Source organism: Ursus arctos, unplaced genomic scaffold (assembly GCF_023065955.2).
Source record: "Ursus arctos isolate Adak ecotype North America unplaced genomic scaffold, UrsArc2.0 scaffold_11, whole genome shotgun sequence".
In the NCBI taxonomy this organism is placed as follows: Eukaryota; Metazoa; Chordata; class Mammalia; order Carnivora; family Ursidae; genus Ursus; species Ursus arctos.
The window spans coordinates 34972935-34997798 of NW_026622775.1; the positions used below are offsets into that span (position 1 = coordinate 34972935).

The 24864-nt window shown below is 44.3% G+C and overlaps 1 protein-coding gene across 1 annotated transcript in view; it reads right to left on the bottom strand.

Moving 5' to 3' along the window:
* The window catches only part of ZNF827 (zinc finger protein 827), a 161616-nt gene extending 142816 nt beyond the window's left edge, over positions 1–18800 (bottom strand). Inside the window, exon 1 of the mRNA XM_026499427.4 lies at positions 18212–18800. Within this exon, the coding sequence (XP_026355212.1) occupies positions 18212–18254 (43 nt within the window). The 5' untranslated portion in view covers positions 18255–18800. The remainder of the gene's footprint in view (positions 1–18211) is intronic.
* Between the last annotated feature and the right edge of the window lie 6064 nt (positions 18801–24864).

Below are 24864 nucleotides of genomic sequence, written 5' to 3' on the forward strand. Positions count from 1 at the left end.
GCGATTCACACCACTCATACTCTTGTTCCTCTTGTTCTGAACCTTTGTTGGGGGGGGGGGGTCTATAAAATGTACTAATTTTGCATTTAAATGTGCACACCACTTCCTTTGCATTTTCTAGGACTTTCAACTATAGGCAGCCCTTGGGCTGCAATGTTTCCTGCGTATTTGAAGAACTTAGTTAACTAACCTTTCTCCACCAAAACCTGGTATTTGTAAAGAAGGATGAAGAGGTGTTGGACCATTTAAAGAAGCTCATTTGAGGAATACAAGTTTGAAAAGCTCTTTGATGTAAATATGCTCAACTAATCAGGCTTTGTTTTTAAATCTACATGTTTTGAAGTTACTTAGAGAAAGCCAAATTCTTTTGGTATTTCCACGTTACCGTCAGCAGTAGTGAATCCAATACAGCAGGGTCGGCAATCTTCTTCTGAGAACGGACTGACAGCAAATATTTTAGGCTTTACAGGGCACATATGGTCTCTGTCCCATATTCTTTGTTTTTTGTTATTGCCATTGCTTATTTTTTGTCTTAACAAAATTGTTTAAAAATGTAAGAACCATTCTTAGCTCAAGGGGCTGCACAAAACAGGTCAGAGTTTGCTGACACCCCCCCCCCCCCCGCTCGAAAGAATAGGTACTTCACTTTTTCTTTATAATAAAAGCAGAATGGTGCTTAAAACAATATTGGAAATTCAGATACATGACAACAAGCTTCCTCATCATCTTAATCCAACCACCTCTGTGAGTCACTGAGCACCTCTGTGCCTCGGTTTCTTCACTATAAAATGAGGGGTAAGAACAGACCAGTGATTTTTAAACCATAGCATCAAGGAACCCGAGAACTCCAGGGAAGGCATGGTAGCATGGATCCAGCCCTACCTCCTGCCTTAGCACACATCTAAGCAGCACAACCTGGCTTTGCTCTCGTCTACATACTGGAGCTCCCCTTAAACTCAAGGGTTCCACTATGGTTTTTTTTTAAGTTGTGAAAAATACTGTATTAAATGATCTCAGGAATCCTCCTGCTGTCAATCTTCTATGAATCCATTATTGGATAATCAATCCTTTTGAAGTCATTTTATTGGGAAGTGTCAGGTAGATAGGAAATTATTTAAAATCCTATGTTGAGGTATTTAAAGAAGAGAAATAAGAACAAGAGAGTTTCTTCTAAAGGGCCACCTGTACTTATTTAGAATGGTGGAAATTCACCAGACAGCCCCACCAGAGGGTTCCCGGTCCCACAGATGAGGGCTCCGGGACAAGCAGAATAGTTTAGCAGTGGAAAGAGCTCAGAGTTCAGATGCAGGGACCTGGATTCCCGTCTGAATTTGGAACTTACCAGCTATATAACTCTTCATGTTTAATTAACAAAAACCAGGGCCTACTAAATACTAACCCACAGAGCGGGTGTTAGGAATACGGAGATGAGCCAGACAGATGTGGAACGTTCTGCTTCCCATCCCTCCATCCCTCATCTGTAAAGCAGGGTAGTAACACCTATTCCCTCTCCCGTACCTTGTGGTCCTGCAGAGATGGCAAAGCATTTGTAAACTGCAAAACACAGACAACGTTAAACTAGCAAACTACAGATCTCTTCCTTTTAAGTACATAAAATAAATGCAACATCAAGAATTCACCAAATTAATAAAATAAGGCCGTGATAGGTTTTGAAGAGCAAAAAAACATTTCTAGAAGCTGAAGCAACATGACAAAACAGAAAAGGCACAAGCTTAGACACCAGACACTCCCACTCTGCTTCCTAATAGACCCACCCAACATCCATCCACGGGCCTATTCTCTCCTTTATAGAATAGGATACCTAAGACCTATTATTTCACGGGGTTATTGCAAAGGTAAATCAGAATTATGTAAGTAAAGCATCTGGCACAGAGTTAGCACTTAGTGAATAGTAGTGTCCCCTTGCCCTCCCTCCCAAGCACCTAGAAATCTCAGATGAGAGAACATGAGGTTTCAAACAGTAGGGCTTACCTCAAAATTGTTGATACTGCTACCCAGCTCTATATCATAATCACCTCAACCAAAGAGGACAGGAAACTTCTGGTTGTTATGACCATGGAATCCAGATGTAGATTATGCCCAGTCATCAGGAAAATCTTACAGTCTTGGCACAGTTTGAGGACAGAGAGCGAGCACCAGCCAATAGCTGAGGGGAGACTCTCCAGTCTGGAATGTGCCACAGACTTCCAACCACAAAAGTTCTCTCTGCACTTCGACTGTGGTATCCCCCTGTGGTGCGGGCCATGGCCTCTGCTCTCCTCGGCAAGTCTCCTCCGGAAGCACATGACTTTCCCGAGGCATCTCTAGGCCGCAGCCATGTGAATGTCTGTGGCACTGTTCATCACCTCCCACCCAGCCCAGCTGTACAGTTTAGGCAAATCATGTTCTCATTTCTGAGAAAGGATGACAACAGATGTTCTCCAAAGTCCCTTCCACCTCTAAAACCCTTTGACTATGGGACCCACTCTGAACTTCATTCGTTCAACTCATTCATTCATTCAACAATGTTAATGGGACGCCGCCTACTTCTTTGATCCTGTGACCCATTCTTAATTTCATTCATTCATTCATTCGTTCAACAATATTTGACCACCTAGTATATACCAGGTACTGTTACATGCAAGAATGTACAAAAATGAATAAGGAAGAGTCCATGCCCTTAGAAAGCTCATGGTCAATGAGGACATAGAGGAATAAGGAATTACAATGTAGCATGGGAGGTATTATGAGAGCCTGATGGGAGCCAGTGGAGATGCCTAATTCTGCCCAGTAGGTGAGACAATAGTCGGGGAGGTGGGGAAGCAGGAAAGGCTCCCCCGAAAACTGAGTGCTAATGGATAAGTAGAAGGTAATCGGGCAAATATGATGGGTTGAAGATATCACAGAAATAGAGAGAAAGAATTCCAAAATAAGGAAATACAAGCATGGTGGTCTGTAAAATAGATAATTCAGTATGAATGAAACAAAGGGTATATACAGCAGGGCAAAAGAAAGGGGGCTCAGATGATGAAGCACCTTCTATACTTTGCTAAGAAGAGCAAACTTTATCCTTTGGGGAGATGTCTAAAGGATCCTAAATAAATGCATGAATGTTTCAGAAAGCCTACTGTGGAAGCAGTGTGAACACGGGGCTACATAGAGGCTAAGGTAGAGGGAAGGGGACAGGACGCTGAGGCAAAAGGAAAAAAAAACAAAGATACGAATCCTTACAGGAGAAAATAGGAGTGTAAACTATAGCAGTAGCAGGGAGTGGGTGTGATGAATTCTAGAGATACATCGACAGCGGACTCAACAGACTTGGTGATCGGTTTGATGCGGGAGGAAAGGCAGAGCACGGCACCTAGGAGCGCACTCAGCTTTCTTGGGTGGGGGGTCAATGGTTGGTGAGGACAGCAGCCCAGAGAGAGAACACAAGAAGCCCAGCAATACTGCCAGCTCCCCAGACCCAAAACCCTTGGCCATCTGTCAGACGCAGCTATGTACTCTCCATGGTAAGGTGTTAGCCCGTGGCACTCAGTGGAGTTCTTCCCTAACAGGGATACCGGGAAGTCACGGTAAGCATCAGGTGTCTTCACTGACCAATGATATTACATATATATATATCTGTCTGTCTGAGAAAAATTTTCTGTTGAAGAATAATATTAACTGCTAAGTTTATTTAAAACATTACTTTTATTTCAAAACGAACAGATATGTTATAGAGCAAAATACATATTTTCATTCCCATTTGCAGACAGAACAAGAGACTTCAAAGAAATCCCAGAGAAGCTGAGAACACTTGTGAGCAAAGGGTTCCCTGTCTTCAGGGCTCTCTGCCTTTTGGGTTCTTCAGTGCAAATATTCACTAAGTGCTGCATTATAACATTATCGAGCAAAGCTGAAGAAAGACAAACACCAAGACCGACATTTCCATGCCTATGTAGACAGCTTAGATACTGGTTCTCGAAGTGTGGTCTGCAGACCTCTAGTGGTCTCTGAGACCTTTTCAGTGTCCTCAAGATCAAAACTGTTTTCATAACAATTCTAAGATGTTATTTGCCCTTTTCACTCTATTGACATTCGCAATGACGATACAAAAGCAACAACGGGTAAAATGCTGGCACCTTAGCTCGAACCAAGGCAGAGGCACCAAACCATCCTAGTAATCACTGTAATCTTCACTGTCACAAAATCATAGTAACACACACACACACACACACACACACACCAAAGTAAGCAACCCTGTCCATTTCACTTAAGAATGTCTTTGATGAAGCAGCAGTAAAAATTATTAATTTTATTAAAGACTGACCCTGAGTAAACATCTTTTTAATATGATACGTAATGAAATGTGTCCATGAAGTACTTCTACCGTTACTGAAGTGTGATGGCTATCTCAAGGAAAAGTAAATCTGTGATTTAGTTGGCAGCTGAACTAGGCACTCTTTTCATGGAACATGACTTTGAATGAAAGAAGAACTGATGACCTATGGTCATTCGAATTTGGGTATCTGGCACACTATTTCTTGGAAACGAACAAAGTAAGGCTGATACTTCAAGAAAACACTGACAGTATTGGTAGCCAAGGATAAAACTCAAGCTTGCAAGCAAGAATTAAAATATTAGCAAACCCATACCCTACACTATGAACTTGACAGTCGCTCAAGACAGAGTGATTTGCACGTGCACGTGCACAGCAGCACTGTTCATCACAGCAAGAAGGAGAAACGAACCATACGTCCACTCTGGTGTGTTTGGTCAGTGTACCACCCGAGAGCAGGGACAAGGAGACCACAGCTACAAGTGTCAGTGTGGTTGTATCTCCCAAAGATAATAGCTGAGTGGAAAACCAAGGTACAGAATGCATCCGTGTGCTACCATTTTTATAAATCCCAAAGACAAGCAAAAACAGGGTAAAGTGAGGGGAACGATCAACAGAAAATTGAGGATAACGGGAACAGGTAGAGGAGAAGAACACCTCAGAGGTTCAACAGTGTCGAAATGTGTTAGATTGGGCAGTCGGTTTACAGATGTCCCTTTCACCACTACACTTCATTATCTGTGTATAAACGTTAGCTGTATGGTTTTTTGTAAATAGCACCTACTTTACGAGCCTCAAAGGGAAGCACTGCATTAGAGCTCTCCTTGCCAAGGAAAACCGAAGAGGTGAGGAAGGAGCAAGAGGCACGAGGCAGCCCTGGCTGAGGGTCTGCAGCCCCGAGCGCTGGCCCCAGAGAAGCCCATCACTGGCAGGTCTCTTCCAGAGACACCTCCAAGGCGGCAGCCAGGCCATTCATCTATTCTGGTTTTCAACAGCCCTCCCTACTTAAAAAGGCTCTTTTTTTCCTTTCAGGCCATCATCCTCCATCTCCTTTGTTATCACACTGAAAGAAACTACTACATTTCACAGTTGATTTTGTATTGTATCCAAACTACAAAATTTAGTAATCGTAATCTCTTATCATCTGGACCAGCTCCTACTACATTTTTCCTACCTCCTATCCTTCCACCACCAATATAACCCTTCTGATTCAGCTAAGTTTCTTCTCTTAGTGTCTCCCACATACTTTTGGCTTATTTCAACCTCTTTTGGCTAATGCCATTTCTTCTGCTTGGAATGTTCTCTCCTCTCTTCTCAAGATCTAAATCCATCCCTTCCTCGAGGACGTTTGAAGTATCACTTCTCTCCAGGAATCTTTTCCCCATCACTCTCACTCTGAGTTTCCTGGAACATTTACACATCTAATTCATATTATATTGTCGTGTGCTCTTGTTAGCATATTGATTTGTGCTTATCCTCCGTGATTGTTTTGTGTCAACATTTGAAAGAACTGTCAGCAGGGACTGCCTTCTCTACAATTTCTACCAGGCAGGTAAATGCTCAAAACTTTTTCTTAATGAATGAGCACCCAGTAGGGACTACAACTCCCAGCGGATCATGTCCTCGCTGAGCTAATGTGACACCATGTATGTTGACATATACCCTTATTCCCTGAAAAGGCTTTCAGTTCAGTATACTGAGAGATGTTTTCCTCTGTTGTAGGAACAGATTTCGACTTTGTGAGAGAAACCGAGCAAAGCAGGCTTTGCTTTATAGAATTCTTTTTCATAATATTAAATGATTTCAGAGTTAAACATGTCTCCTCCCATCCCAGTCCTCTTTACCTGAAGTCCTTAGAAAATCACCCCTGCCAGGTGGTTGAACCAGCTTCTTTGTAAACACAAGATCTTCTGTGTCATTTTTTGCACAGTTGTATTTATTCAATAGTCCCTCATCTTGAAAAAAAATCAGTTATCTTCCCTGTAACTTCTACCTGCTTAGTCCTAGTCCCTGTTTTCCACTCAGCATTTCATAAATCTATGAAAATACCTTTCAAGCCAAAGTTTAATTATTTGTTTCCATCTCTTTCTCTGCCCCCTTGGCTCAAACCCCTTGCAAGTAGGGACCATGCTCTAGTCAACTCCACTCATCCCCAGTCCCTGGTACAGAAGCCCAAAGTTACTGCCGATTGAATGAATGAATGAATGAATCAATCAATCAATCAAGTACCAGTTATCAGACACAAACTACAAATTTAGGAGGAATGGCAATTCAGAGTAAGTTTACTCCCTTTACCACTTGACAAAACTTTATATTTCTGAATGTAGTTACCAGGCATGACTGTTATCTTTCTTCACTCTTAGCTTCAAATTAAGAACTCCCAATTGTCACAATAATTAATTCCTCTGATGATGATTTTGAGAGCCGAGATTCTAGTTGCCTCCCTCCTGGTGAGTAGTTTATCAATTTCCCCCTTTAAATCAGGGCACCCGATCTGGCATTCAATGTACAGATGTGATCTAATCAGTTTACAAGACCAGTGTTGCCACCCTTGTTCTGAATTCAGTACTTGCATTAACTCAGCCAACTCCGCTGAAATGCATCCATTTTTCGAATGAAGGCTGAATTTTAAATGTGGCTTGTTATCTTTCTGCTTGTTGTCTATGAATGTGGTTATCTCTGAGGATGGAAGTTGGGAAAGGGGGCTTTCACATTTTACTTTAAACATTTCTACATAGTTTTCATTATTTATACTAAGCATGCATTATGTCTGCCATTAAAAGCCAATATAGACTCTTAAAAATAAACGAATAAGCAGCATTCATATCTGTGATTTCTATGGTTCCGTTTCATGGATACACTTAAGTCATATTTAAAATACTTGTACTTCTTTTTTTGGTATATATTTTCTCACTTATCAGCAAGTATTTGAGTATCCACTGTGCCTAGCATTTCTCTCTAAATATGATCCAGTGGTCTAGCCAACCCAAACCCCACTTCTAGATTGTGGCATTTCTCTTTTCCTAGCAATGTCAGAAAGCAGCTCACTATAATTTGGTTCCCCTCTTTCTTAAGGTCAGATTAAAACCCAGTACGTTATCCTTTGAGGTTTGCTTTCCCCTAGAAGGGAGAAATCATGTAGCACATTTCAGGAACATTTCCTGAAGCAGAGGGTGTCCCACACTTTGTTTCCTTCCAAATACAGCTGTGTTGCATGCTCTGGAGAGGACTGTTGGGTTAACAAGTAGGGCCAAACAAGCACAGATTAGAAGACAACTATAATTCTAGGCCATTACACGAAAGCAGTGTTCTCCATATGGAGCACGTAATTCAGACCCCAGAAAGTGTCATTGCATGTGACTCTAATTCTCTTACCCTCAGCTTAGTCTGACGTCAAAATAAATCTTTGAGGAAAGAAATATATTATTGGTGGCACAAGTTCTCGTGAATCACAGAGCAACATGCTCCATCAGCACCTAAGGGTTCCTCCCATAGAGCAGGGTCTCTGAGAAGGAGTGCAGGTGGCGAAGGCATGCCCTCAAGTGCGGGGCCCCACGAAGGTTTTGCAGTCCTCAGAGATGCAGCAGGCCTCAGGAGACCAGCAGATGGTCCCTGACAGTGCTGACACTGGTGACCTCAAGCAAGTTTCTTCCTCTCCATGGCTCAGTTTCTACTTCCGTCCAAGTGGTGGGAAAAGGAGTCCTTCCTGCCTGCTTACAGGCAGATGTTATCAGTGAAAATGCTTTGTGAACAATCCAGTGTAACATAAACAGAAGGTGTGGGTAATCTACGATTATCCATTTTACAAGATGGTGCTACTAAGAGAGGTTCAACGACTTGCCCAAAGTCACAAAGCTAGTGAGAAACCCTGGTGATTATGGTGGCAAAGGGTGAGAGAAAAGACTGGGGTCTATGCCCCCTGCTGAGCTCAGGTCCCTCCCTGACCCTCTGGTTTCAACTTGGAGGAGTGGAAGTCAATGAGTTATTTCTAAGGGTTTTTTGTTTTGTTTGTTTTGTGTTTTTTTTTTCTTTTTTAAGATTTTACTTATTTGACAGAGAGAGAGGCAGCAAGAGAGGGAACACAAGCAGGGAGAGAGGTAGGGGGAGAAGCAGGCTCCCCGCTGAGCAGGGAGCCTGATGCGGGGCTCAATCCCAGAGCGCTGAGATCATGACCTGAGCCGAAGGCAGACGCTTAACGACTGAGCCACCCAGGTGCCCCTATTTCTAGGGTTTTAAAAGTCAAGCAAATTATCGTCAATAGGCTGCCCAGGCTCAACATGACATGTCTTTATTTTTGGCACAAATGGCATCAGCCCAGAGTGGGAGACCCAGTAAGCTCAGGGGTCCTCAACACTGGCTATCCATTCAAATAACTCAGGCAGCCTTTTCAGAATGCTCATGCTCAGGATCCATTCTGAGCCATCACATGTAAATTGCTGGGGGGGGGGGTCTGCATTTTTTAATCTCCCAGGTGATTCTAATGTGCAGCCAGGGTTGAGAATCACTGTGCTGCCTAATGGTGATCAGAAACTTACAGGCAGCAATAGTTGTCTTTGGTCGATTACACGGCAGTTAGAGCAATCCTACTGAGATCCTTAGTTGAAATGAATTTACACCTCCCATCCAAGAATGTGCCCGGCATTTCCCGTGCACATACTACGTGCCAGACACGAGCCTGCGTATCAACATGTAGGAACTCAGTTCACGTAAACCTACCGTGTTCCCCCATTGCACGGATGTGAAAACAGGCAGACAACTGCAGTCACTTGCCAAGGTCATGGCCAAAATGTGGTGCAGCCAAGACGGGTCTCATACATCTGGCACCAGGATCTTAATCCCCATCCCCACCCTTTACGGCTTCTTAATACTGCTGTAGAATGAGGTTTGCAATACCTTAGCCTCGACGACAAATTAAAAGCTCACAGGATGTTGGAAAATGTAGAACAGTCTCTAATCCAAATGCCTGCAGGGGCCAGGAGGTAATATACATGAGGGAGGCGGACAGGTGTACATGCAGACGGGGACGTGGCAGCGGAGTGGTAGGAACCGTGGCAGACTGACGAGCACATGCCCGGGGAAGGGAGACAGCCGCCACCGACTACAGCAGATTGCTGCCATGTGGGGAGGTGGGTCCCGTGCTGCTGGCTCTTCCAAGTTTTCAAAAGAAGCTAGAAATTTGGATTTTTATGTGAAACCGCCCATTTCCAAATGCTGTCTCAAGTTTTTAAACATACTGTGTAGGGTAAAACACATCGGTAGGCCACTAGCTCGTAACCTCTGATGCGATCTATCTCACACACACAACACACACACATACACACACACAAAACACACCCTTGAATCATTCATTTAAAATTAATTTAATGTGTTCTCTTGGCCTGGTTCTCTGCAATTAGAAACAGCAGACCCTGCCTTTCCTTCTTTGGTGCAAAATTTAAACTATTACCTAAACAACACATGGAAAAACCAATATAAATTTCCCCTGGGTAATTTTAATCAGTGGACTGACTGTTGAATAAATGAATAAATAAACATTTATTAAATACCTATTCTCTCATTTGAATCTCACTGTAAGTCTGTGAGCAGGGATTTATTGTCCTCACTTTATAGTAAAGCTCAGTCATAATTCATATGATTATTACACAGTTTAGACATAATTCAGGCCAAGTCACAAACACAGAACATATTCCGATAGTAAAAGTCTAGTGTGATATTGTTGGCCTATGAAACAAGTATTAGTCAAGCCCTATTTTAACAGCCTTATAAAAGAACTTTACCATATCATATTATTACTCATCGTTCTAATGAAAGATATGGAAAAAAATGTTTTAACACAGAAATCACGAAAACGTCCTGGGTTAGAAATGCCTGTAGTCTAATCGCCATCTAAGCAAATGGAAACTGATTTCATATACATAATAAGAGCTAGTATTTCTTCAGCTCTTTCTACGCAGGAGGCACTAATTAGGCATGGTTTTATGTGTGTTTATATGATGGATACTTACCAATATTGATGCTGATCTTTATCAACCAAGCTTTACAATAACCCTATGGTAGAGGAACCATTAGCACTACTGAGAGATGAAGAAAGCAAAGACAGGGAAGTTCAGTAATCTCCCCAGGGCACACAGCAAGGTGAGTGCCAGAACTGGGTTCCCAAAAGCCTGGTGCCAGAGTCCACACACTTAACCACTAGGAACTTAAAAAGCATGTGTGTCCTCTGTTTTCAGTTAAGTCATACCATATACAGTAGACATAGTGAAAAGAGGGCAAAGTCACACGATTATTTTCTCCCTCTCCTTACAAACAACAAAAGCTTTTTAAGATACACTACCAGCCAACTGAAGATTCTAGTGCTGTATACCTTCAGAAAAATCTATCACCCTCCACAAGTCCAGTATCCAAAGCTCAGATAAGCAGAGAGCTGCCGATCAGTCATGCAGACGGTCATTTTCCCCTGGCTTTCTCTGGTCCCCTCTGAAAGCCAACTTCTTCAGAGCACTCAGACAACTTAGCCTGGGATACTCCTCTCTCCCACTGCTTGTCTTTTTTCCTCCACACCACACTTCTAATGGGGTCTAACCACTTGTCTGACCGTGCAGAAATTACAAGAGCGAGACACAGAGAGAGAGAGAGAGAGATTATTTTAGGGTCTGCTTTTTCAGGCTCGAGGTTCAGAGAAGGCCCATACATTTCTTCCTTGCTGATTGAGAGAACTTGGCTGAATTTGGACATTCTCAACATCGAAGCGTTAGGACCTCAGCCTTCGTCATTTAAGAACTCTAGAGACAGAACTTCAGTGGTGCAGGTTGTTTTTTAATAAGAAGGGAATGGACGGCTGGAAACAATATCCTTTTTAGGCACACAGAATCTCCTGCATTTAATATAACCCTAGGTCAGTCTGTGAAAAGCAGAGTTGCTAAAGGCCACATGCTGATCTCAGACCGTGGGCGTGTATCACTGTACATTTTATAAAATTAGCTACAGTGCAGCCTTCGTGTGTGTGTGTGTGTGTGTGTGTGTGTGTGTGTATACATGGCAGTGAAGCTAACTTTTATAAAATAAACAGCAATATGCACCCATGCAGCTAAAGATTAGTATCCAGCCAAAGTCTGATTTTACTTTATGAAACTACCTTGTAACTACAGCAATTCTATCCCAAAGGTGGGTCCTCGGGGAATGATAAGAGTCATCTGAGAGGCTCCTGCTTCCGCACCTATTCATACACCATTCTTTGATATCATAAAAATGTAATTTACAGACAGAGGATAGAAATACAAAACTTGCTCCTACACAGAAGAGGGAAAGCAGCTAGTAACTGCAGCCCGCCGAGTACTCTTAGCTCTTTCTGGTCTCTACTTTGCACATTAGTTTCTTATAAAATATGGCAGAAGACATTTCAGCGACCATGAACCATAAAGTATTTTGTACGCTTGGCCCTAGATGGCATGAATTGCTAGCTGCACCTAGCAAGGTAGGGAACAGAAAAGAATACATCAGCAACCGGACACAGCACCTTCATTTATAACCTCTATCTCTAAAATGTGATTCTCGAGTATTTTACCTAAGCCAAAATACAGTAGTAATGAAATCTGATGGGAAAAAAAAAAACACGGTTCACCATAGCTAGGCCCGGTCTGGATTTCCTTCCAGTAAGAGAAAACTCAGAATCTATTCCTTCGCCACGAAGCTCGTGGTCTTGTAAAACCTTATGCTAGAAAGCCTTTAACGCCCCCAAACGTCCTCTTTTGTAGGTCATACCATCATTATCTTGTTCTGCGATCGGTCTGATTAAATTATAGAAAATTACTAATACATCACTCAGAATGGAGAGATCAGTTCCAGCCTGTTGTGTTTGCGTTTCGGTCCTCCTGTCCTAATGCTCCCGCAGATACTTAAAAAAGGATGGAGGAGGGACAGGCAACTTCACACAAGGCAGGCGAAAGGATACCCGAACCTTCTCTCCGGCATAAGCCTGCAGCCCTTCGGCTCTCACAGACGGCGCTGCCGACCAGTCACAGAAACCAATGGAGCTTCCTCGCACAGTGAAGTTTCCATCACACCTTATCACCGTTGCGTCCAAAGATGCCACATGGTGTGCAAGTGACCAGGGTGAGTGATCCTGGGTGAGTTTTTCTCTTCTGTCAAACTGATCCAGACACAGTCTTGAACTCCAAAGACTGGGATCACTAAATAAACTGGTTTACCAACCCAGCCAGGCAGCACACATTTCAAACCCAATCTTCCCTATAGGACCATCTTGACATTAATAGGACTTCTTATATTTTAAGCCACCTTTTGACCTCAAGAGAAGCCTGCCTGGTTGTGCCACCAACACAACACCTTCCCTTGGGTGTTTCCACGGCCTTTGTCCATCTAATTTTATAACACTCGCAAGACAGAGATTTTCCACACCTCCCTTGGACCTCTCGTAATAGAGGCCATTCAAAGGCTCTAAAAACTCAGATGCACAGTCGGCCCTCACGCTGGCCGGAAGCTGTCCAATTTCTACTCCTCCGGCATGATTTATTAACACTTTCTGCCGGAGACTGGTCAACTCACACCAGCTGTGTCATCCCCAGAGCGAGAAGGCAGCACAGAGATAAATTAAAAATCACTTTTTTTATCAGAAACTTTTTTAAGCATTCGGAGGAATGTGATTTTGAACTCTCTTCCTTATTTTAACGGGAAGGCTCAGTGTACCCTACTTGCTATATTAGGAGTACACGGATTTCTTTTAGGAGAACAGATGAACATTATTGCCTAGTATCAACCTAGCCTGCTACGCAGTACTTCAGAATCATTAGCTCTGCCTGACAGGAGCAGTGAAATATTTTATTGCTTCAGACTCAAAAATTTTGCCTGTAGTTCCTGTCATAGTCGGGAGGAAGTGCCTCGTCACTGAAAAAAATTAGTAAGAGTAAGCAGGGGAAAGAGTTAAACCTTCGACCCTTTCTCTTCCAACAGATGTATAAAGACATGGAAAAATATAAATATAAGGGCTCCTGTTGGTTTCCTGTCATTTTGCTTCCCACATTTACTAGAAAGCAAGAGACGGTTTTTAAAGTTTTGTTAATGAAGAACACAATAACCTGTTCTGGTCTTGACCCACAACTGAGTCAACAATGAAAATACTAGAATGGCAAAACAACTGTTCTATTAACGTTTCCTTTGTGCTCCCCCTTGGGAACAGGCATCAGGCAGATTTCCAATGATAAATATAATAGGATCTGAACTCATACATGTTCATGGGTAAGTTGCAGCTAATGAGGAAATCTTAAAAAGTGCGGATGGCGCCAATGGTAAAAGGCTTTACAGATGTAACCAACAGAGGGGAAAGCCCTTCCTGACCCTCTCCCTCCTCAGTTAGTGACCCCAAATGTAACGATGTTCATAAAGTGCTGAGCCCCAGGCCTGGCAAACCCACACAGTATCACTTTCCCCCTCTTCCTCTTTCTTAGACTGATAAACATTTTTAAGCCATGCAGTTTGGGATTCTGCTACAGATAAGCACATGGTATAGTTCAAAGGATCTCTAGGACATTTTTTTGAACATGCTATTGGATCTTCCTGGCGGAAAGAACTTCTAGAAAAGAGCCATCAATAGCAGCAGAATCTTATTTAAATTCCCAGATGATAATATTGCTCTAGGCCAAGAAGTAAAGGCTTTATTTGGGGCAATAATTTTTAAAGCCACTTCTCAAAAAAACAGTTTAGGTTTAACACCCTTTGTTGGAGGTCTCCTCCAAAAACTAGTGCAAAACTTCTTTTTGATTTGTGGCCAGTGGAATCACCACGCAACTCTGTAGGACAGGCCATTTTCTCTTCTACATATGTATGAGGCCCATATAACAAACTCTCTCTCTCTCTCTCTTACTTCAGAGGCCCAGGAGGAAATGACTAGGTAGAATTTTAAATCAGAAATCTAACGCTTAGGTTAGTAGTGTCAGGTTAAAGGCTCTCCCATCCCCAAAGCTAATTCAGTTCTGAACAGTCCCATGGGCGTCTCGTGGAACAGAAGGAGCTAGGAAACCTTAGCAGGCCGAAGCCCAGCCTGGGGAATTGCTAGAACTCCGTGCCAGGGGCTGAGGCGCACCCCAGACTCGGTATCAGATAATACCAAGTGCTAGTCTGGATTTCCAGGACTAATCTACTCGAGGATGGAACTTCCAGGTTCCCTGGTGTCTGTGCCGTAGAGTGGGAGGACTTTGTCCATCCAAACTGTGCCTGGCTAGTATTATATTTTATAACGGAAAAAATAGGTTCCACACATAGAGTCTATTAGTAGCAATGGTTTATGAGAGGGTACAGAGGCAAGGGGGGTGCTACGGGAAAGTAGAAAGCACTCTGAAGTTTCAATAGATTCAGTTTTCACAAGTTTCTTTTTTGTAATCTAATTTGTATTCTACTTCTAATTTTAAATGTGCTTACAGGTTCTCTAGATTCTTAAAGCTCTATCAATAGTGGCTATTAGCCACTTTTGTGTTTACTCAGAAGGGTTCTTTGGTTTCAAAAGCAAGTTTCCCCATCACGTTCCCCTTCCAACCTCTCTCCTCCCCCCCACAAAAAAGTATACACATCTCTCCTTTGTTTTATTAGGGTCAAGTTTAAAATCTAATGCTACATAACTTCTTAATACCCCAAGATGACCTTTCAGGGCAACCATAATTCCCAGAGTGACTTTATTTTAACTTTATACAAAAAGGTTCTCCAGGTTAAGAAAAAAACCCTCCCCCACATATAAATTAACAAAGAATTTAGCATTAAAACTGGGATTTAAGACTACAAGTATATTCCACATTAAATACTAATTTACACTCATTTTACCAAAGTCAATACTTATTACCTCTCCCCACCACTGCGAGTTTCTTTAAGACTCACACAGCACTTAGGAAGCCTTGGGTTACTATGTCTGAATTGCAAAACACACCATTTGCCCAGAAATTGCTCTTAGTCCAAATGCAAATTGCTTACAAAACATGTGTAAACCATGCTTAGAACAGGCAGCACACATTCACAAAAATCCATTCAATGGAAAGGTAAGTGGGAAAGCTTTTGCAAATTAGGCTTCCCTTTAAAACTGGAGGGACATTTACAGTGTTTCCAAAAGGTAATTGCTTCTTACTTCAGTAAAAGTGGCTTTATGTGACTGGAAGGAGTTGATTTTTTTTTTTAAGTGAGTGGATAACAGTATTCAATTAGAGAACAGGGTAGGAGAGCCCACTCTTAAAATATAACTTAATCACCAGGCACCAGCAAGCAGGAGAGGCCCACCGAGCATAGGAGCTAAAATGGAGCCTGAATTTCCTCTCAGACTGAGAGGGTAGTCGCACGAGGTCAGGGTCAAGGTCACCAGCAGGGCAGCCTGCAGCTGCCCGAACGCGCTACACACAACGGGAGGGAAGGCGGTCCATCTCCGTCAGAGCCGAAAACAGATAAATCCCTTCTCCTCTCCTACCCTCCCTCTAACCCCGCCAACATTTTTTTTAAGCAGGGGGAGAAGAGAAGAAAGGAAAATGACCAAATAACCTCACCGCCCTGGTTTTCGCACACAAGCTCATCAGCTCCCAAAGTTGCCATCTAAGGGCAAGTTCGCAGAGAACACTGAAGCCCATTTTGTCCGAGCAGGGCAAGCCTCCCCCGACCCCCCCAGGATTCCTGCCTCCTCTCCCTCCCCCGCCACACGCCCCCGAAAAGAGCTGGGAACTGGCCGGCCGGCCATGTGCACGCACACACTCTTCCACCAACTGCTGCGAGTTTTCTGTGAATCGCAGCGCGGAGCCTCCCAACTCGCCCTCCCCGACTCCACCGCCTTCTCTTTCCTCGCACAAAATTTCCCTACACACGCAGCCGCCTGCGAGTGATTTTATGTGCATATATATTACATATGTGATATTATCCTCAGAACCTCTAGCGGGCAGGCGAAGAAAGGACTGCACAGGGGCATTTTTTTTTTAAAGGAAGGGGAAAAAAGCACAACCCAAGCCCTGTGCGTCGACTCCTGCGTACCGGGAAGGGGAAAGAAAGAGGAATGTTTGCGGAGCGGGCCGCCTGCAAGTGCCCTTGCTCGCCACTTCGGCCGCGGCCCGGGTGACACGGAGCCGCGGGGGCGCTCGGCTCGAGCAACCCGCGCCCCCTGCCCGGCCCCCGGGCAGGCACCGCCGCGGATATTTCGCGAGGGGGAGATCGATCGCGCTGCCTGTCTGCAGCGGAAACGCACAAGCTCACACACAACCCGAGCCCGAGACACCATAACCTTAACCCTTCCCCCACCCTCCGTGAACTTCAGGTGACCGACCACGTCGGCCTGACACCCGGGCGGGCGGGCGCTCCGGCTCCGCTCCCGCCCCCAGCCCGGGTTTTGCAGGATCGGGCTCCAAGCAGCGCCAAACCGCCGGGAGAGGGGAGCAGTGCGGGGGGAGAGAAGAGAAATTGACCCTCGGTCTCCCCCGACCCCTCCCTCCGGCGCCTCCGGCGTCCCCTCCTCCCCGTCACCCCGCCCCACGCCTTCTCCCCTGCCCCCTCCTCCCTGCATTCAAGGAGCCGGGCGGCCCCGGGGGATATTTTTAGTTGCTTCTTTCTCCTTCACTTTTAGCTTTAGCAGCATCTCAGAACACTCAAAGCGGAGAAAGATTGGGGTGGGGGGGGGCGGGAGCTGGAGAGGGAGTGGGGGAAAAGTTAAGAGTCTAGCAAAGAAAAGCCAGAGGGAGGGCGGAGAGGGACCGGGGGCGCGGGTGGAGGAGGGGAAGGGGACCGGGCCGTGCCGGCGGGTGTGTGTCTCCAGTTGGTGTGTGTGGCTGCAGCCGGGGAGGGTTGTGATGCACTTTAGTCCTGGACTCTGCTCAGGCTCGCCGGGGAGGGGGGTCTGAGAGCCCGAGTCTCGCCTGGCTCCGTCTGCTCCGACTGACCCCGCATTTTATTGCGGCCAGGAGCCCTGCTCGTCCCTCCCCTCGGCTCTGCAGGGACCTCGCGCGCCGCGAGCCGCCCTGCCTCCTGCCTCCGCCTCGGCGCAGCTCCCGCACCCCACATCCGCCCGCCGCTGCCCGGCCTCGCCCCCCGCCCGGCCGCCCCGCGCCCCCCGCGCCCCGGCGCGCCCCCTCGCCCGGGCGCCGCGGGAGCAGCCGCCCGGCGGCGCGTGTGTACCGGTGTGTTTGTGTGCGGTGCCCCCACACCCTCCCCAGCCGCTCCCGCCTCGCCCGCCCCCGACTCCCCTCCTCCGCCGCCGCCTCCTCCACCTCCGCCTCCTCCTGCTCCTGCCGCCGCCGCCGCCGCTGCCGCCGGCGGCTCCGGGGCCGACCAACCCCGGCGCAACCTTTAGCCGGAGACGGACCTCTCCCTGGATCCTGTACCCGGCGGGCGGCCGCGCGCCCTCGCCCCGACACCCCCAAACGCCATGTCACGGCCCCCAGCCCTCCGCACGCCCCGACGCCCGCACCCTCAGGCACTGGGATCCACAAGGAATTTTTTTTTTTTAAGATTCCAACCTCTCCCACCTCCCCCCCCACTCCCCGATTTAAAAAAAAAAAAAAAACCCGGCATCCACACTACTCCCCTCCTCCCGTCTCTTGCCCCCTCCCCCCAGCAACCCGGAGTGAGGAGGGGGAGGGGGAGGGAAAAGGGAAAAAAGCCCGATCTCAAGGAAAAAAAGAGGGGGGGGAGAGAGAAAGAAAGAAAAAGAGAGAGAGAATAGAAAGGGCACGGGGCTGATCATCACCAACATGGCTGCCTCAGCATAGACCCAAACGAGGAGTAACCCGGGCTGTGTCTTTGTCAGTTTCACCTCTGTAACCCTAAACTCATGCAGAAAACAACGGAGGACGCTGCGGAGGGGAAAGAGGAGAGGGAGGGCGAGAAAATGGCACGAGAGGAGGTGGAGAAGGGATGACTTACGTGAGGGAAGGCGCTTGGGCTGCTCCTGCTTCCTCCTGGGCATTTTCCCCCTTTTCTCACATTCTCCTCCTTGGTTAATGTGAGATCAAATAAACCCCCGTGGGGGCAGAGAGGCAGACACTGGCAGGAGCGGGGAGGTAGTTGGGGGGCGGGCGGGCGGGCAGGGGGAAACCCCTTCTCTCCGGTGTGTGCAATGGGTTGAAGCTTGTTTCCTGGAGCCAGATGAGGGGTTCTCTTCTTTTCTTTCCTTTCTTTTTTTCCTTTTTTTTTTTTTTTTAATTTTTGGTCGTGCACCTGGCTTGTCCCCGAGCGTAATATTCTTCAATGGAAACGGATCTAATAGGTGTGAGTGTGTGTGTGTCCTATGCTCGCGTGTGTGATGGGAGGTATAAATAAATGAGTGCCGGTGCGGCGGTGTCTATGGCCGCGCTCTGTGTCTCCGAGCCCCTAACACTAATGTCGGGATCAAAGGGCAGCGGCGGCGGCGGCACAGCTCACAGCTCGCTCTCTCGCTCTCTCTCTCTCTTTCTCGCTCTCTCTCCTCTCGCGCTCTCTCTCTCTCTGTCACACACACACTCACACATACACAGAGGCACAGACTGAGGGAAAGAGCGAGAGCTAGACACACACACACACACACACACACACACACACACACACACGCAGAGCAAAGAGGAAGGTGCCCTAAGGCTCCCAGGGCGGACTCAGCCTGGGATTTGCAACCGCTCGGTCTGGAAAGAATGGGGGGCGCGTGTGCGGGGGTGGGATGGAGTTCTTCGAATTTATCCCGCTATTCGCCAAATCTAGGGGGGAAAAAGTTTTCCCCACTCTTTAAACAACGATTAGTTCATTACTCTTGCTGATTTTTTTAAAAAAGAAAACAAGATTTTTCTCTTAACTTTCTTTTGTTTATTAAACTACATTTTGTTCTGTATAAAATTCTTCAGGCTTTTTCACTGCATGAATTACTCTCTCACCGCATCACCCTAAGTTTGTGGAGGTTACAGTTTCCCACACACTCTTCCAAAAACATCCCAATAAAAATAATTTTAAAAAAATAAAATGATAGCATATGGTGAAATCGATAACGAGGTTGATGGAATAAGTGCCCAGTTTTGGAGTGTTCAGTGGAGTTAAAGCTGAAACATGCTGCCGAAATGAAAATTACATCCCCTTGACGAAGGGGGGGAAAAATAAGATTCCGTCACCCCCATGGTTGATTTCACTGCCACATGATTCTCCTACAGTGCACAGAGAGATCTTGACTTCTGAAATTTACTTTTTTTGCTGCTGTCGTGCAGGTATGTGAAGCTTACCCTAAAGCAATTCTAGTTTGCATTATGAACCCAAATATAGCAGTTTTCATCAACTGATACATACTTTCATTACTTTACAAATCACACATCTTTCTTCAAAGAGAGACATAAAGGGGAAAAATAGAAAAGGATGGTCTCACTAGCACAAAAGGTACTTGGTGAAAGAGGACTGTTCTCTTTGTGACTTGCAGTCATTTGGATAAAAGTTCACTCAGAGGTTGTTAATGATTTAAACTCCAAAACCTGCTACTATAATTGAAGTAAAAATGGTCTGAAGAAGAGTTGTTTCATAAAACTCTCTTTGTAAGAGGAAACTTTGAACTTAGCAGAATACATTATATGTCATGAGTCAGATGTAGCTAAAAAATAAAAAAGGTGAATTATTTAACTACATCTTCCCTTTTTAGCTTTTTAAAAACTCTGACTCATCATCTTATTATGTTAAATATTTTCTTACCAATTTTAAAATAGACTTTTTCATCAAAGAAGGTGGAGGCATGGTGGAGATACAGAACGTTAAAATGACACTCTGTAAGCTTACACGGATAGCTAATGCCTCTTGGAGGTTCTAGCCCAATTCTCACAACTTGCGTGGTGTTAACAACAGCCCTGGTGGATAAATCCCTACATCCCCCTTAAAAGTAACAATAAAGCTTTATATTGCATACTTTTATTAGGAAGCTTAAAGAGTGTTGAATCTCCCATAAAATGTTTTTCATTGATAATGAAATATCAGGATGAAACCCTCCTTGCCAACTCCTGGAAAGATCCAGCTTCGGCGTGTGACTAGTAATGCTATCCAAAGCAGGTTTTGAAACACCTGCTTGAATTCAATCTAAAACCAAAACAGAAAGCAGTCAAGTTTAAAATGGAGCATCATTCTTAAACCAATTCTTCCCTGAGTGTTGGCGTAAGTAAACCGGTTATCTGAGTTTCCCTGGGTTATAATTTGAAATGGAACGATTGTCCAACTCAGACCAAACTCAATTTACCATGACTTTGACTATTGTCAGTAGCATTGGACTTGAAATTAATATATGAATGATAAGTCAGAGCCCATCCATTCCAAGTAGACTCATTGCCCTGGGTGTGCAGGATCTTTAAACCTAGCACAGGGTAATCAGAATGGTCACAACACTCTATGCCTGCACCTTCCAAACCTTTGGCTAGGATTCGAAGGACGATTACTCTGCATAGACTCACCACCCCTGTTTTCCTGAATTGCTACCACTCTTTACAATGCTTAGTACACTATAATCGAAAACACACTTTAGGCCTTTCCTCAAAGTAGAGTACATTTCCTTCAACCTTTTAAAGGCATGCAGGCAAACGCTGTCAACTTTTAATTATATAGGTATTCTATCAACAGCCAAAAGCATTTTTAATTGAATTTATTCATACCACTACCACTTTCCAAAAATTATTTGAAGTAGTACACAACAATAGAAAATGGAAATAAGGACAGAACAATTTCTGTTTAAATCTCAGCTTGGTATCTGTCTGCTACAAAGCACTCTTCAAGGGCACTGGCATCTCACCCTAAATGGCTATATGTTCAGAGAACACAAACTAATTTTAATGTTGGACCGATCTACAATATTAGGACGATAAATGGCTGGAAGTTGCTACAGTGGACCTCAAAATCAAATGAATAAATGATTTTGGGAATGTGTGTCTTTGAGATGCACATACTCATGAACCTTTAACTTGGATTACTGTTGACCATAGTCATTACACTGGAATATTCCATTTGGTTCACCCCCACAGTCCAACCTTTTAAAAGAATATTTTATTGGGGCGCCTGGGTGGCTCAGTCGGTTAAGTGTCTGCATTTAGCTCAGCTCATGATCCCAGGGTCCTGGGATGGAGCCTGGCATCAGGCTCTCTGCTCAGCGGGGAGGCTGCTTCTTCCTCTCCCTCTGCCTGCTGCTTGTGCTCTCTCTCTCTCTCTCTCTCTCTCTCTCTCTGTGTCAGATAAATAGATAAAATCTTTAAAAAAAAGAATATTTTATCTTAATAATTATAGTACTCTCTCCACCCCCATCTACATCACCTCTCAAATGTGAGATTAGAATAGATTTTCTCAGAATTGTGCATTTTAAGAAGATGTTTCATAAATGCTCGCTCTCACAGGAGTACATTCTAGCCTAGTCCAAGTATTGCTAGAGAGGGTAGGCAGAGGGAGCACTTCCCTTAGAATAACGTGTGGTCTCTAGAGGGGTCCTCGAGTATTTTCATAATAATACTAAGATGTTATTTGCCCTTTTATCTGTGTTCATATTTATACTGATGATGCAAAAGCAATGGGAATAAAACGCTGGCACCTTAGGAGCTCGATTCAAGGCAATGGCACCAAAATGGATTAGCAGTCATTCTCCACCACCAGGCATTTAGAGGGGGAAAAAAAAAAAGGAAGATTCATTTAAAAGTCTCCTTGATGGAGGAGTAAAATTTACTAATTTTATGAAATCTTGACCCTTGAGTACAGGACTTTTCAATATGCTTTGTGACAACATGGTAGGTACATAGAAAGTACTTCTAGTGCACACCGACGGACATCAGCTGTGGCAGGGAAAATCACTTGTGAGATTGGCTGATATGGCTGCGTTTTTCATGGAATATTATTTTCATTTGAAAGAATGACTGATAGACAAACTGCAGTTACACAGAATGGGGTATTTCTCAAAAGTGAATAAAGTAATCCTGTAACTTCAAGGAAAGCAATGCACGGTATTTTTTGGCAATGATAGTATTTGTACTTACAAGTGAAAATTAGAATTTGAGATAACTTGTATCCATCACTGTGAGTTCACCAGCTTCCTCATACAGGCTTTTCTGATGAGACCCATGGGGAGGTTGATGAATATGACTTTTATACATTGTGTCAACGTTTTGGAGGAACAGCAGAACTCAGTGAACCAGTATTTTCCAAATGACCAATAGGTGATGTTACAAATCTATGGTGTAGTAAAGGATCCGTTCAATGTACAAGGTAGACCAATGGATTTTAGTGTAAGAGTATAAAACGTTCATCAATGTGGTTTCAGATTTGACACCATAAGTAGTTTTTAAGAAATTGCCACTCATCAATTTTTGGTGTAGTGTCAAAGAAGAATATCCACAATTATCTGAAAAGGTTATTAAAATACTCCTCCCTTCCTCCAACTACATATCTGTACGAGGTCTGTTTCTCTTCATGTGTGTCTTTAACCAAAGCAACATATCATAACAGATTGAATGCGGAAGCAGATAGGGGAATCCAGCTCTCTTCTGCTAAGCCAGACATTATAGAGATTTGCAGAAATATAAAACAAGGCTACTCTTCTCACTGAAATGTTGTTTTGAAAAATATGGTTATTTTTTATAATTGTGCAATTTTATGTTGAGTTTATTATTGTTATTATATGTGGATTAATAAGTAAATATTTTCTCAATTCTGCAGTTGTGATACACATCCATGGACATGACCCACAGACGCAAAACTTCTCTGGAGGCCTCGATAACTTTTAAGAATATAAAGGAGTCCTGATTCCAAAGGGTTTGAGAACCTCTGCCCTAGAACTTAATTAAGATGCAGTCGAAGACCTTCTCTGGATGTTCTACCAGAAGGCTAGGGATCCCATTGTAAATATGTTTCAACTTCTCATATAGTGAAACACACTTAGCTTCAGGAGCTGAGAGTTGGTTTTGTGCGCTCCAAGATTGGCTCCTCTGATGAGCTCCCTTACGAGACACAGAAAGGATGTATCAGACAGGGTTTTCCAGATAATATCAATAGGGTATGTATATGTATATATAGATATATATATCATATATATATAGATATATATATCATATGTATATATGATATATATATCATATATATATAGATATATATAGATATATATATATGTATATAAAAGAGGAGATTTATGGGAGGAATCAGTTCATATGGTTATGGAGGCCAAGAAGTCCCATGATCTGCTGTTTGCAAGATGAAAACCAGGAAAGCCAATGGTGCAATTCAGTCCAAGTCCAGAAGGGCTGAGAACCACAGAAACCTATGGGTGAGCGCTGGAAAAGATGGATGTCCCAGCTTAATCAGAGAGACGGAATTCGCCCCTCCTCTGACTTTGTTCTTTTCAGGGGCCCTCAACAATTGGTTAATGTCCACCCTTATTTGTGAGGCTGATTCAAATGGTAATCTCTTTTGGAAAAACCCTCACAGACACACCCAGGAATAACGTTTTACCAGCTCTCTGGGCATCCTTTAGCCCAATGCAAGTAGACACATAAAATCAACCATCACAGGGGAGAATTAGGTATTCAGCAAGTCCTACTGGACTATGTCCAGCCATGTGGACAAGCTGGTTAATCTGAACACGGGGCCCAGGCCTCTTCTGGCCTTAGGCCCTTTAGGAAAGTGAAACCGCTAAGGGTCTCTCTCTTTCCCAGGGCCTAAGCAATCTGCCTCAGGACACTCTTTACCCCCAAAATCCTCCACATTTGACATTTTAAATAATTAGTGGCTGTCCCAAAGCAGAGAAATGGGTCTGGCGTCTCTCCTGGCCTGGACCTCACGTGTTGTAAATCAGTATCTGGTGACGATGACCAGTCATCATTTACAGAGAGAGAGGCATTTGCTGTAATCTGTACTTGTGTTCTTAGGAGGCCAGGGCCTGGCTGGGATCAGCAAGTTTTGTCACAATTCGGAAAAACCATGCTTTAAAAAGCATATGACCTGACAGAGAACCTGGCACAGGAAACACTTCAGAGCATTTTGGGTGTCTTTCGTCCAAATTCATGTACATGGGATCTTTCCCTTAAATATCTTACCAATTGTTTTTCAACTCTGCATCATCTCAGAGTACAAGTCATATTCAGATTAGGTAAATTCCTGATCCCTGGGATCCATGTTTCCCTTACCTGGTCCATCCTGTCAGCTCTAATGATTGGGTTGCTCAGTCCTTCCTTATTCATTCCAAACTTGAACCCCAATTGGGACTAAATCTCTTGTCTCTACAGCCTTATTTGCCAGGATTCTTAGCATCTCTATCAATTTAGCTTCCCTGGGCCCTTTTTTTTAATCTACATGGATGAAAAATCCCCTAAGCAGCTGCTCCCCACTTTCATGCATTTTTCCAACTGATTTGTCTGGTTGCTTAATGTACTTCTTTGCTGCCTGACCCAGTCACCTTCTGACCTGCCTCAAATCATACTGCTGTCTCCTTGCAAGTCCCCTCGTGCCTTGTGGCTCTTCTCCCAGCCCCTCTCTCTGGCTGTGATCAGCTCTGATTCTGTTTCTCTACAATGTCTATCTTTCCCTTTGGCTATTCTGTTCCCCATCCCCTTTACCCA